Source organism: Protopterus annectens, chromosome 2.part1 (genome assembly GCF_019279795.1).
Source record: "Protopterus annectens isolate FY-2018-M chromosome 2.part1, PAN1.0, whole genome shotgun sequence".
Classification (NCBI taxonomy): domain Eukaryota; kingdom Metazoa; phylum Chordata; order Ceratodontiformes; family Protopteridae; genus Protopterus; species Protopterus annectens.
This window is the reverse complement of record NC_056729.1, coordinates 288,868,441-288,883,387: the sequence shown is the minus strand read 5'-3', so window position 1 is coordinate 288,883,387 and position 14,947 is coordinate 288,868,441. Positions and strand designations below refer to the sequence as shown.

The 14,947-nt window shown below is 44.1% G+C and overlaps 1 protein-coding gene across 4 annotated transcripts in view; it reads right to left on the bottom strand.

Moving 5' to 3' along the window:
* Window positions 1-1,881: 1,881 nt before the first annotated feature.
* Window positions 1,882-14,947, bottom strand: part of CFI (complement factor I) — a 790,564-nt gene continuing 777,498 nt past the window's right edge. For all 4 annotated transcript variants that reach the window (XM_044062133.1, XM_044062135.1, XM_044062134.1 and 1 more), the window contains one exon: window positions 1,882-2,154. In XM_044062133.1, the coding sequence (XP_043918068.1) occupies window positions 1,937-2,154 (218 nt within the window). In that variant the 3' untranslated portion in view covers window positions 1,882-1,936. The remainder of the gene's footprint in view (window positions 2,155-14,947) is intronic.

The window sequence follows — 14,947 nt, the reverse complement described above, 5'->3', positions numbered from 1 at the left end:
TGAACAGTTGGTAAAATGAGCCATTTTCATGAAACTGGAAAATATAGCAAATCTTTTGGCTAACAAATTCAGCTCCAACTTTAGCCCCAGATGGCCCCCAGGAAATACCATCTAGTATAATCTGTAATATCTCAGGATACATCATAAATAGCCTGAAATATGGCCTATTAGGGCTACTGGTGTCACTATTCAACTATGGCCTCTGCACGGTGTTTGTGCTTCGTGAATGGAAGACTGAAGTAGTCATCCCTCTTCATAAGAGCAGACCATCAATAGATCCTGGAAATTACAGACCCATTAGTCTGACTAGTTTCATCTGCAAGGCCATGGAAAGAAGTAGCATGGAGACTGTTAACAATGACACAGAAAACCTTCATACATTGGACCCAACCCAGTTTGGTTTTGTCAAAGGCAGGTCATGTCTTCTTTGAGAATGTCACCGAGGCAATGGATGAGGGCAAGACTGTGCATACTGCCAACCTTGACCTAGCTAAGGCATTTGATACAATGCCTCACTCAGGCATTGTAAAACTCAGAAATAGGTATAAATCCCTGTGTAACTCATTGGATAGCAAGCTGACTCACAGACAGGACTCAGGAAGTTAGGACTGGAGATACCACATCCACAAATAATCCAGTCACCAGTGGAGTCCCACAGGGCACTATGCTGGATCTAGTCCTCTTTGGCATCTATTGTTTGGAAGCCAAGGCCAATGCCAAAGGCCTCTGGCTCACCACATTTGCAGATGATTGCAACCTAGGAGCAACCATAAAAAAAACTCCAAGATACTAACATCTTACAGGAAGGTCTAACACAGAGAAATGACTGGTGCCAAAGTCATGGCTTAAAACTCAATGCAAAGAAATGCATAATAGTACCTTTTGGAATGTCAACAACCCAGAAACTACCTAATTGATAAAATACCCTAAAACTAGACTCAGTAGTCAGGGTTTTGGGGATTCATGTAGACAGTAACCTGGCTTTTGAACAACATGTAGCTAAGGTTATAAGAAAATTATTCTATGTCACTCACCTTATAAGTAAGGCCATGGCATCTAGGTCCAGGGAAGTCATTGTACCACTGTACTCAGCCATTGTCAGACACATCATTGAGTATAACACCCCTTCTCTATGTACCTGACCGGGCACATGCAACAACTGGAATGTCCACAGAGGTTCCTCACAAAACGAATCCAAGCTGTAAACACAATGTCCTATGTAGATCTCCTAAAAGCCCTATCTCTATGCTTTGTTTCCTACAGACTGCTGAGAGGTGATTTATTCCTGGCATACAAGGCATCTCCGGATCCTTCTCTGATGAACCTTTTGCATATCCACAAAATGAACAGCACTAGAACTAATAGATCTAAGGATTTAAACTTTGCTTGCAACTTAAATAGGACATGTTGGAGGGGCAGATACATCTCAGAGAATCCCCATTATCTGGAATTGGATTACCATCCATATGAAGCACAGCCCCCTCAGTAGCCTAATTCTTGTGCAACCTGGATCATTGGATAGGAAAACAGAAATTCACCCCAGGTCTGACGCCTATGTCTCTGACGGACAGTCGAAGTTACTAAATCATGCCCTAACTAACATGTATCCCTTAAAATAACCTCTGAGGCACAATAACTCGTGGAATATATTTGGGATGCATGGATTATCTTATAAAGACCCCAGTGTTCATTAGTCTAGTATAAACATATGAGTGAATGAACCATTACACAAGAGATAATGACTGCAGAATGTAATGATCAGACAGGATGAAATATACAACTATGCCTGCTGTGTGAGTGGAAGGTTGAATAGCATCACAGTTCAGATATGAACCTCAGAGCATGAGTGCTCTATAATAAATTAAAGTAAGAGTCATGAAATCACAAAACTGTTAAAACTTTTATTTCAAGCTTTTCATGCATCATTGTTAGAAGTTTACACATTATATTTGCTTATGGTATTCCTTCCAACATGACGACTTATCCAGTCAAAATAATATGCGACTTTTGTGTAAACACCTGGATATCCAGCAAGTCCACACTGCTCCCCCCAGCTTACAAGGCCCCAGACATAGGCTGCCCCATCAGGAGTGTAGCATACCATCGGCCCTCCAGAATCACCTTTGCAGGAATCAATTTTTCCATCATAGGTACCTGATTAAAACGAAAGGAAAAAAATGCACATTTATTACTGAAAATTTGTAATGAATATTTTTCAGCTATTGTACAGCTGTTACAGTTGGATCACTAATCTATCAGTCTCAATTATAAAGGCTTGTTTCATTTGAACTACACAATGATGAAAGGGAGTCTGTATCCTTTATCACATTCGTATAAGTTGGAGAATTTGATTCCTTTTACCTAGGAATTCTAATTGCTTCTTTAATGGGGAGTACTTGTTTGCTATACAGTCTTTCAGGGCAGATTTTGATAGTCCATCCTGTTTTGTCTCACAAGATGTGGCATACACTGGTTCTTCAAATGTTCATTTAATTGAAAATAATCACAGTCTAGTGTAGTTATATACAACAAGTGTAGCAATTCTTTTCTCATTAGTCCCCACATATGTCAAGGCAAAATATTAACAAATATTTATGATAAAATATGATAATATGCAAACTAAATTACATTTCTCATCAGTAACGCACATATAACTTCTGTCTACCCAGAAGACATTGGGATGGATTCACGAAGGCTTGCACATAGTCTAAGAGTAGTGTAAGATTCCATGCAGCCAACATGTCTGCCGAGCGATCCAGGAACAGCCGGCAGGGGCGTGCAAAAGAGCTCCTAAAACGACTCTTGCACGGACAGGGTTAGTCTATGCAAATTACCTCATTTGCTGCTAAAAGCTATGCAAATGAGGTAAATTTGCGATCCAGGAAACACTAATCTGTCCGAGTAAAAGTAGTGTTATTTGCAGAAATGAACTCAGTTGGCAACTGAGTACCGTTCTGCAAACAGCAAAATGGAGCCATGACAGCTCCAGATTAAGGATGCATCCAGTTGATGAAGCATGCCAATGGCCAAATATATGACCATTGGCATTTTTATGTGTTGCAAAATAATAAAAAGTATTTTTTTTCCTCGATCTCCGATGTTTAAGCATAGCGCAGCGCTGTGCAAACGTGCGGCACACTAAAAAATCAGAAAATCAAGAATTTAAAAGCCACAAATATGATTTAATTCAAAATATTCATCTGCCATGCAAGTGAATGGCAGACTGAAGACAACATGGTTACTGAGTAGTGGTTGCTAAGGGGGGAAGCTCAGTGTGAGAGATGTAACCAAGCATTAGTAGGCAATCCTATGCAAATGAGGATAAGGATAGTGAATCCCAATATTTCCTGCTATGTGAACCATGTCCCTAGACTGTAAGAGTAGGATAAGGGGAGGAACAGAGTAGAAGATGGGTGACATCATGAGGGGGTATGTATCAAAAAGACTGTAAGCTTATTGGAGCAGAGTGGCATGTGTTTGCTGTGAGTTACTCAGGACTAGGAGAGGTGTGTCTACAGTTGTCTAAACTGAAACTCAGAAACCGAAGGTGTACGCCGTGGCTATCACTAAAGTTTCTTGCAAAGCTGCTTACACTGTGTGCATGCGTGTGTGCGTGCGTGTGTGTGTGTGCGCGCGCCCATAAACCCGTCTAAGACTGTGTGTGCGGGTGTGCACCCGTGTAAGCCTGTGTTAGGCCGTCTAAGCTGGTATACATGAATGTGCACCCGCCTAAGCCTGTGTAAGCTTGTATAAGCCTGTGTGCGCGCGTGTGCACGTGTTTGCGCTTGTTTGCACGGTGCTGCCCCCTGTGGAAACAGAAAGGGAAAAGGAAGGAAAAGAAGTAGTAGGAAGTTAACCAAGGAGAACTAGCAGAGTTGCCAGGTGAAATCAATCAGAATCAGCCAATTACACAGGCAGTACAGTAGCCCAGCCCAGCCCAGCACTTAAAACTCTTCAAACAACATTCCCCCATGTTTTTCTCAGAAACACTGCAACACTGCAGTCAACAAAGAGAAGTGAAAACTTAAAAAGCTTAAACTGAGACATAAAAATGTTAGGGCCTGCCATTGCTGTTATAAGGCGACATGTGCAAGATGCTGAGGGTGGTGCCATTGCGAATGCTGCTGTGCAACCCACAGTAAGGAGACAGAGAAGAGTGTACAGACCCAGGGTAACCAATTAGGGGCTACATGAGCTGGAGATAGTGGAGCGCTATAGAGTGGACAGAGAGCTCCTGCAGCAAATTGTTGAGCTGTGCAGGCCACATCTCACACACAGAACCAACAGAGGGGAACCCATCCCAGTGGAAACCAAGGTATGTGTTGGCCTAAGAATACTAGCAACAGGTACCTTCCAGAGACCACCTGGTGATATGATGGGGATTTCACAGGCATCAGCATCCAGGGTACTGCACCAGTTCCTGAATGCCATGTCAGCACATGTCGGTGATCATGTATATTTCCCCAATTCCCGTGAGGTATTGGCCAGCAATATGCGTCTCTTCCAGCAAATAGCAGAATACCCTGAGGTAGAGGGTGTAATTGACTGCATGCACATACACATCAAAGCACCAGCCGGTGAGCGGGGTAGGGCTTACATCAACCGCAAGGGCTTCCATTCCATCAACTGCCAGGTCGTGTGCGATGCCCAGGGCATAATACTGAATGTGTGTGCTGACTGCCCTGGAAGCTACCACGATTCCCATATCTGGCATCTGACGCAGCTGTACCAGACATTTGCCAATGGGGACATCCCTGACGGTCACCTAGTGGGGGATGCTGGATACACACTGGAGCCATGGCTGATGACACCCATCAGAAATGCACACACACCTGAACAAGAACTCCATAATGAGGCACACGCACAAACATGAAATGTAAATTGAGCATGTGTTTGGGATGCTCAAGTCACGGTTCCGGTGCCTGGACACATCTGGTGGAGCCTTGCAGTACTCACCAACTACATGTACCCAAATTGTCATGGTATGTGCCATGCTACACAATATGATCCTGCAAAAACAGCTGCAGCAGGAACAGCATGGGGCAGGGCTAAACAGCCCCCCACCATTGTCAAGACCTGCACAGGCAAAGCGTGACTCGGAGGAGGAACAACCTGAGCCTGTCCCAGTAGGCAGAAGGAGGTGTGCCCAGTATGTCTTGGCCTTGGCAAAGAAGCAATGCATAGCACATACACTGGCTCAGTAGGAACCCTGGAAATGATACCTCTCTCTGACTTGCACATAAAATAAAAGGGATGCCTAACTTGACACTACCTGTTTCCAAACATGTATAGGGAGTTTAGTATGTGCATCCGACATAGGCAGCCCTGCAGAACCACCTGAGGCATGATTGCCATGTTTTAAGCAATATAAAGCAGTGCTAAGCAGCTGTTACCAATATCTAGTATATGTAAACAAAATTGCTTGTGCAATGTTGGCCAAGGTCAGGCAAAGTTGAGCAAAGTCAGTTAAACATGCTCATAATTGCTTTACTGTTCCTTAAGCAGTCTGGTCTGTCCAGCATGAAAATAAAAAGCAGTGACAGGGCTTGAACCCAGGATACTGTGCACTATAGTCACAGTACTGAACCATGAAGCCATGATAGCAATACAATTGCACAGAAACAGCAGGACAATTGTACACTAATGCAAACACAAAGCAATGCTGTAGCATGCCCCTAATGAGGCAAATGGGTAACCTCACCCACACATCTATGCAGACAGAGAACATCAGGCCAGGCATTGTGATGTGGGATGTGTAGGCTATGAAGTTGCAAGCTAATATATGTGACAATGGATGCTAAGATCTGTAGTACAGTAGTATGCCCCAAGCCAGTACGATAGGCAACAGTACAGACTGTAATGGTGTCCTGTACATAGCAATGCAGGCACAGCAAATGTTTATAAGTGTCAGGTGAAACCCACATCCTATGTACACCCACAGTAACAATCCGGTGTGCCCACGGGTAGAAATGCACAAAGAATAGCTGTCCCCCCTGTATGTAGAAATGTTGATAGGTCTATGCAAAGTGTCTCATGGAAGCCCTGCAGGCACAGCATGATCCCTGTTGATCTATGACACAAAGGTGAGCCCTGCTGTAAAAATACACCTTGATTTACCATACACATATAGTATAAATGTGTATACTGTGCGTGCTCACACACTCCAACAAATGTAGTGGATTTCATTCAACATCACACTGAAAGATCATACTGGGCATGCTCACACACTTAAAGAAACAAAGCAAATGTCAGGCAGGAAGATACTGAAAGGTCATACTGGGCATTGCTCACACATTTAGGCTAAATACGGATGTGATAATAAGGGATCTATGGACAAATGTGTATAGTCATCTCTACTTCCAGAAACACGTTCACAAAGTGGTCTGAAAATCCTGCTATGTGTACACACAAACTGCCAAGGTCTGTGCATGTAGGTCAAAGGAGGCTGCACTACTCAGCAGTCATCTGACCTGTCAGAGAGTACCACAACACACTTGCGATGAATCTGACTAGGCATGTTCAGCAGCTAGAAAGACCAATGAAGTACCTTAACAAGAGGATTATTGGCCTCAAATAGTTGCCCCATGCAACAAGAATGAATGTAACCCAAGCTTTACTCAGTTGCATACTGTCTACGAAGGAGATCTCTGCCCAACAGACAGGTCCAAGTCATGGTTACACTCAGATCTGTTCTGAGTTACAGCTCAATGGCACTAAATGTACAGAGCCAACTGATACTGGCAACATCCTGGCAGATAGGATCAGGGTTAACTTTACCCCCCTCTCACCCATGAAAGAGCACATGTCTATAATGGAAGACTGCAAAGTTGCTGTCATCATGGCTGCACAGGTAAACAACACTCTCCAAAACCAGTATCACAGCAGCCATGGGACTAGATAACTTCCCAGGCTGTGTAGTATCTACTTCCCTGAAGTAAACATTAACATGGAAGGTCTGTGGCTACTGAAGTTTCCAGAGGACTGCAAACTAGGAGCCATCATTGTAAACACTAAAGATGTGGACATCCTACAAAAGGGCCTCACTGAGACAGATGGCTGTTGTCTAAGCCATGTGCTGTAGCTCAATGCCAAAAGGTGCATTATCATCACCTTTGTTAAAATCTCTGTAGCCAAGAACTACAACATAGGTGGTAGTATACCTCACACTGTGTGACAAGAGACCCTGGGTCACAGGTGGACAGTGGATACAACTGTGATAAGCACATTCCCACAGTAGTCAAGAACCCCTCTTATGTGGCACACCTCATCACAAAATGAGTCTCGTGCAGAATAAAAGAGGACAGTGTTCCCCTCTACTCACCACTCACTAGAACTATAAAAGAGTACAATGCCACTGTTGCTATGTACCTCACAAGACAACTACAACAACTGGAAAGCCAGCAGCAATACCTCACAAAGAGCATTAGTGGCCTGAAATACATGCCATACACAGACCATCGCAAAATGCTCCATCCGTACTCCCTTGCATATCGCCTACTCAGAGGTGTTCACTGCCTAACATACAAAGCTATGTCAAACATAGAGCTGTTGGATATGATCCATGTAAAACACTAACAATCACTCTGACCTTTGGACCCAAAACCACAAGTGAAATACAAAAGGAAGGGGTGTAGCTATTTACCTTATGGATATCCACACCTTCAGGTTACCGGCACAGCATGAGGCCTTGGAGACTATGCAAGTGCAACTAACATTGGGCAAAGCTGCCCATCAGATTGTAGCCTGCTACAGATCATGTACCTTGTCTCAGGAACCTCACACAGTATTCCGGAGAACAATGGCAAATATAAAGGTCCTATCAAACACCATTATATGAGGAGATTACAACTACCCAAACATTGAGTGTGTGAATTACTCGTATACAATGTCCTTTGCCCAATGTGTCCTACAGTTAAGAAGCTCTAACACCCTGGAACAGCTGGTCAGCATGGCCACTACAGGTGACAACATACTGGACATGATCATCACCAACATGGGGTACCAGTGTTCCACAACAGAGATAAACCCCTCGCTGGGAATATCAGATCCTGAAGTAATCACACTGGACATCCACATCCCGCCCCTACACCCAGTCAATGAAACCACCGTGAAGACATTTGCAAAAGCAAAATGCACACTTCCCAAGACCAAAGTGGAAAGTTCTGAAGACCTCTTGCTATAGGATAATGGTATGCAATCTGCAGAAACATTTACAAGTGCATCCTATGAACATCTACAGGGATGAATGGAATGAGACATCACAAATAAAACCAAGATGCACTCCTCCAAAAATAGGACAACAAGCAGGTGTTTGTTGCCCATAAATAAGCTAGACAAGAGAAGGAGGAAACAAACACATGATAGATCCAACTTCACTAAAGGAAAGGCATCACTGATCATTATCAGGAAGAAACAATGATCACACATAAAATAATCCAAGGACTGTTTCTAAAGACAAATAGCCAAGGAATGTAAGAATAACAACCACAAAGCCTTCGGTCGCTATACCAGACATGTAGGTGTCAACTTCCAAATATGCTGTCAGCTACTGAAAAAAGGAATGAAATACACCAAACCAACTTTCTTTGCCCACATCCAGGGGGGCAAGTTCAGTGTAAACTCCCCCCATCACCCCCAAAAGGGCCTGTGTCCATCACAGAAGGATGCAGAGACCCAGACATCATGGACATGCAGGTAAAGACAGCCCTCACCCAAAACTTAGAACATAGCATCAATGTGACTGTATGTTGTCCCAGGCTGCGTCTTACACTAGGCCCATAAGGAACTACACACTCACCTACATTCACTGTCCAGACTCAGCCGTACCACAGGCTATGTACCCAAAGAATAGCATACACTAACAGTCATCCAGCTCCACAAAGGGTGTGCCAAAACAGAACCTGGAAACCATTGCCCAATATGTCTACTCAGCCGGGTCCACAGAGCTATTGAGCCAATTGCATGGAACCCATACACTGAGACATTGGAGCTCTCCAGACACTGGACTCTACACAACATCGCCTTGTTAAAGGCAGAGCCTGGCTCCCAAACCTAGTTGAGTTATTTAAAACAGTTACCATGAACATAGATGGAGGTGAAAGTAGTCCACACAGCCCACCTGGACCTCACTAAGGGTTTACTACACCATTCCCCACTCTGTCATCATGGACAAGTGTACCAGCTTGAACATTAACAGCTATGACACAGGATGGGTGGCCAAGTGGCTCACAGATCAAACACACATGTTCACAGTTGCGGGTACCATGTCCAACTCTAAGCCAGTCACAAATGGCATCACACAGGTCTTGGTCCTGGGACCCCACCTGTTTAGTAGATACTGCTCAGAGGCACAGGGAAGCACAGCAGGTGCATGACTGAACAGGTTTGCAGATGAATGGTAACTGTGGTCCATAATCGACTGTACAGCTAACACAGACATCCTCCAGAAGTGTCTTACAGAGATACCTGGTGTCAAAACAATGCCCTCAAGCCAAATGGCAAATAATGCATAGTCATCCCCTTTGGGTAAAACAAAGTGCACACAAATTATCACATAGGTGGTAATCCAGCATGTACGGAGAAAGTCATTTATGGCCCTGGGGACACAGGTAGATAGTAAACTCACCTTTGATGATCACATGCCCAAAGTGTTTAGACATTCCTTCAGTGTAGCCCATCTAATGTCACCTAATGTAACCCACTTCGTATAGTCTGATGATGTTACCATCCTACAAATATACCTGTGGAAAGGAGAACTCCCAGTAATGTGTATAGCGTGTCGTGTTAATGCGTCCTCTTCTAGTATCATGAAGTAGTTAGGTAGGGGTTTGAATCCTGCACTGGACAACTGTGTGTGTGTGTGTTTGTGTGTGGTCTCCTTGGGAAGGAGCAACCTTTTAGGAGAGTAGTTAAACACCTGAAAAGTAGTAAACTAACCTTTGTCAAGTCTGATGATGTCACCATCCTACAAATATACCTGTGGAAAAGAGAACTCCCAGTAATGTGTATAGTGCGTCATGTTAATGTGTACTCCTCTAGTATCATAAAGTAGTTAGGTAGGGGTTTGAGTCCTGCACTGGACAACTGTGTTTGTGTGTAGTCTCCTTGGGAAAGAACAACCTTTTAGGAGAGTAGTGAAACACCTCAAAAGTGGTAAACTAACCTTTGTGAAGTCTGATGATGTCACCATCCTACAAATATACCTGTGGAAAAGAGAGCTCCTAGTAATGTGTATAGCGCGTCATGTTAATGTGTACTCCTCTAGTATCATGCAGTAATTAGGTAGGGGTTTGAATCCTGCAGTTGCTGAGTGTGTGTGACACTGTTGGTCAATGTTTTGTGCATTTTGCTTTTACTTCTGTATGACATATCAGTATGCATTGCACATGTGAGTTAGATGTGTGGCAAATACATATACGTACATGTTACCTCAATGATTGCATGTGTGGGAACCATGCTTTCTCCCAAAACACAGCTGTTATCCTTGCCAGACTGTGCTGCTGCTTCACAGACCTTAGGTCACATCTGTATGCTTGTGACAAGGCCAGCCACTGCAGTGATCCCTGGCCTAGGTCATCTGTGTCACACAAAGTCATTATGGTTCTTATTGGAATGTGTGTGTGAGGGTCTATGTCCGAGGTATATGTCAGACCTGTTCAAACGCAGCAAAGTCTGTCAATGATGACTATTTATAACAGGGGTTGAACAATATTTGTGGATATGCATACAGACCACTTATTGCTTATGTGATCCACCGAGGGATCTCAAAATAGCTTTGGAAATGTGATTAACAAAGGACAGATGATGTAACACTTGGTTGCATGTACACATTGGTACCTGTTCATCATGTTGTTGGTGACTACCTATGTGGTACTGTGGGGATAATATGTTCCATAAAGGTGGATGACTATGCTTAGTTTGGCTTAAAGCTTTCCAGCATGGGTTTGACAACAGGCATCTGTCTGTATGATACCCTTGTGCAGGATGTGTGTGTCATCTGGAGAATGCATTATAGGCCACAGTATGCATTACCAGACGTGGACGGACATATCCCTACTGTGACTGCTTGTACCTAAGAGAGCTATATGCCAAACAGGAGTGATGTCAGTAATGGGTGCAGGTGAATACCAGTGGTTACTGGCTTAGTATAGTACCTGAAGGATCCAAATGTTGCTGTGTGTCCTACATCTGTGTGTCGGTTGTCAAGACATCATCTAACGATTGTTTATGGTCAGGCTGTGGAAGTGATGTATACTACCAGAATGCAAAACAATGACAGATAGTAACAGTATCACCCACAGCATAGTATAAAACCATGTCATACACACACGTGTAGTCAGGTTCTGGAATGTGTGTAGTACAATGCATACTGGCCACCAATAGAAACTATGGAGTGTTACTGTGTAATACAGAGCATGCTGGCATATGTCCACATCGACGTCTCAACCATCCCACACTGTCCTGACACATGGACATGACATTGCAGAGGATATCTAATGTCTCTCCCCAATGTCTATCAGTGACCTCGGTGTAATGATGGATGGCACCTGCTAGGTCACAGATACTGTCAATGATGGTGGTGTTATGTGCCCTCTGTGCCCTTAGTCCCTGTCTGGTGTACTGTTACATATGTTCCTGTGGCATGTCTGCCAGTGGCATGATGAGCAGCAGTGCTCCTACGAGAACCCCTGGACATCTGCCTATGTGGTACCCTTCCAGACATTTGGGTATGGCTGCTGTGTTGGGATGCATTTGCCATGGATACCACACTGTCTTGGCCAATGCCAACTGTACTCTGTCCCTCAGCTATGGACATTGATGATGGATGTATTGGCAGTATGACTGTATGCATGGATGGGGTGGACAGCTGTGTACTGTCAATTGGTGTCCCAATGACAGACCCTGGCAAACATGCCTGTGCCTCCACACACCTATCTTCATTATCACTATGTGGCTCAGTGACATCAGTTTCCCTGCTGCAGTGAACCAGCCCTATCACAGCATCTGTGGGAGGAAGACAGGAAACACACTTTACGACCTGTACATGATGTTGGCACACATGCACACATGCACGCATGAACACATGCACGCATGAACACATGAACACATGCACACATGCACACATGAACGCTTGAACACATGCACACACGAATGCATGCACACATGCACACATGAACACATGCATACATGCACACATGAATGCATGAACACATGCACACAAATACACTCCTCACTACAGCAGATACCCACACACACCACCAGCAATCCAAAACATACTCAATAGTGGTTTAAGGTGGGTTACAGTATCACAAGGCAAACAGTCATATCACATGTGTCAGCATGCCGAAAATTTGTTGCTCATGACCATGCAGTGCGAGTGTAGACAGCCCTTGTTATTAACAGTATACATGGCTTTGATGCATGTGTGTTGTTGTTCAGTGATTGGCCTCACCCTGGAATGCAATGTGTACATGGACACAACATTGCTGTGCAAGTATTAAAAGGTCTGCAATATCCTGTGCACCATCACTCACAGGTATACATACCATGGCTGGATGTGTATCTGTGTGATATCCATTTCTGATTACAGTGTCTGTGTCTGTAGCAGATAATTGTGGACACAGGTTTAGCACATGCATGCTATGTATACACACAGGATGAGTGGTGCATGTATACATGATGGAATACCATTGCTCAACATGGCCATTGTACAGTGGTTATGGTGAGTGTAGGACATATTGTGGACATGCCAGTGCCAGTCATGACGTGGCATGCTACAACATGACTGTAACATTGAACATCACACATACCCAATGTGTGTCATGTGACCTATACACTCAATAGCATTGCAAGACATATATGTGTCACTTTGTACAAATGATGATTGCTATGTATATTGTGTATAGGTGCATATGTTTGCACACACACAACATTGAGGTGCATAGCAATGATTGCTATGTGTAGTACTGTGGTCACTGTAACTGGATGGGGTGTAGTACCATGAGCCATCATCATCATGCATCATGTGGTCACTCAAGGCTACTAATGTGTGCCAGACCACCACCTAGCATGCTGTGCCTGAACTGCAGTACCGTGGCTACATTCACAATTACACAGCCACTTGTTACATGGGTTTGTAAGGTGCCCAATAGGGAGCATTGCCTAACATGAATGTGTTATGTGTCAAAGAGTGCCACACAGCCCCATGATAGGCCACTATCCCTCAGGTATATTATGTGTACTGTGTGGATGACATGTGGGATACTGAAGTGTGACCTTACAGCGGGTGTCTGGATACGTCATGTGTAGCATGTTAAGGTGTACTGTGTATGACAAAGTTGAGTATGTTGTGTACATGTGTATCAACCATGCCTATCCAATGTCCAGTACGGTGTTGCCACAATTGTGTGTGATGCTCTGTGTATTGCATGTGATTGAGGCAGCTACTGACATTACTGAGATGTGCATAGTCTCACAGCAAACATGCACAGCATGCATTATGCGTAGGTGTGTTACGTGTACATGGCCTACACCTCACCTATAACATGCACATTTCATTACCAATATTACATTTATAGCACACTCACCAGCATCGACCGGCTGCCTAGCTGTCACACCAGAGGGACCTACAAGAATATGAGACAGTTTGTCAGTGGCCACAACTGTGGCATTGCTACTGTGAGTTTGCTAAACTACAGTAGTACAACAATCGACAGTCACAGGCATACAGATTATATTCCACATATCAGTATTGCACAACACTAGGCAGCACAACTGCTAAACACACAGTACATATCTCACATATGCATACTCTACCAATACAGGTAACAGTAGTGTACAGATAGGGCATGTTACCTGCACGCTCCATGTCAACATGCTGGGTGGCTCTGGACTCCATGATGACACGTTTATGTTGCTGTTTCTGTTGTTGGCCAGGAGCCACCATGCTTATGAGCAGCTCCTCCACTCTGGTGAGGGGGGGATGAATGGCTACCCCACCACCTGTGGCAAGCTGTTGTCTACGGATATCAGACGCTTGCCACTGGACATGTCTAATGAAATCACTGCAGTGATGGCGTACCTGCTCATATGTCCAGTTATGCATGCCTATGTCATTTATCCAATGAATAAGATCTTGCCACAGTGCAGTCCTCTCATGCTGGTCCTGGCTGGTTCTAGAGAACAGCAGGGTGTAGTGCTGCACCAGGCTGTGTGTATTTCCTGTTCCTCTACAGCTGTGTAACACGGGTTGCGTTGGTGGGCCATGCCCCTGGAAGAAAAGTAAACAATATGTGTGAGCAAGTCATGTGGCACACTTAACATTCTAAAGTACAGATATCAATTAACTGCCATATATAGCATCCGATTGGCTGTCAGAGGATATGCATGTTCAATAACACATATTAGTGCTCAGGCCACAACTGGCTGACAGTGCCTGGCATGCTCTATATATCAAACCATGTTCTGCACAGCAGCAAAGAGAAGCCAGTATGTAAGACTATACACCAGTACATGGCACACTGTATGTGACACAATGCACCACCTAGCCACAGGAGGTATATATCAAGCTAATGCATAAAGAAAGATGTCATCCATTGCAATGAATGCAAAGTACAGTTACAGTATTACCAGTATACCACCTTAGTCGTTGATGCCAACCCCCTGCATAACATATGTGCACAGTTGTTAATATAGGTGGCATACTGCTGTACTACACTATACATGTTGCTAGATACACACATACACCCTGTAACACACATATGATTGAGGGCATGGTACAGGCATAATTACACACACATCAGACATACAACGCACAAATGTATGCCAACCCAGATGAGCTTTACCTGTGTACCATACAGTACTGTGTGTCACTACTTACAAAACCCTATGCCTGATGTATGTAATCTGTGAGGACTACAGGGAACACACAAAACAGTGTTTCCAAGCA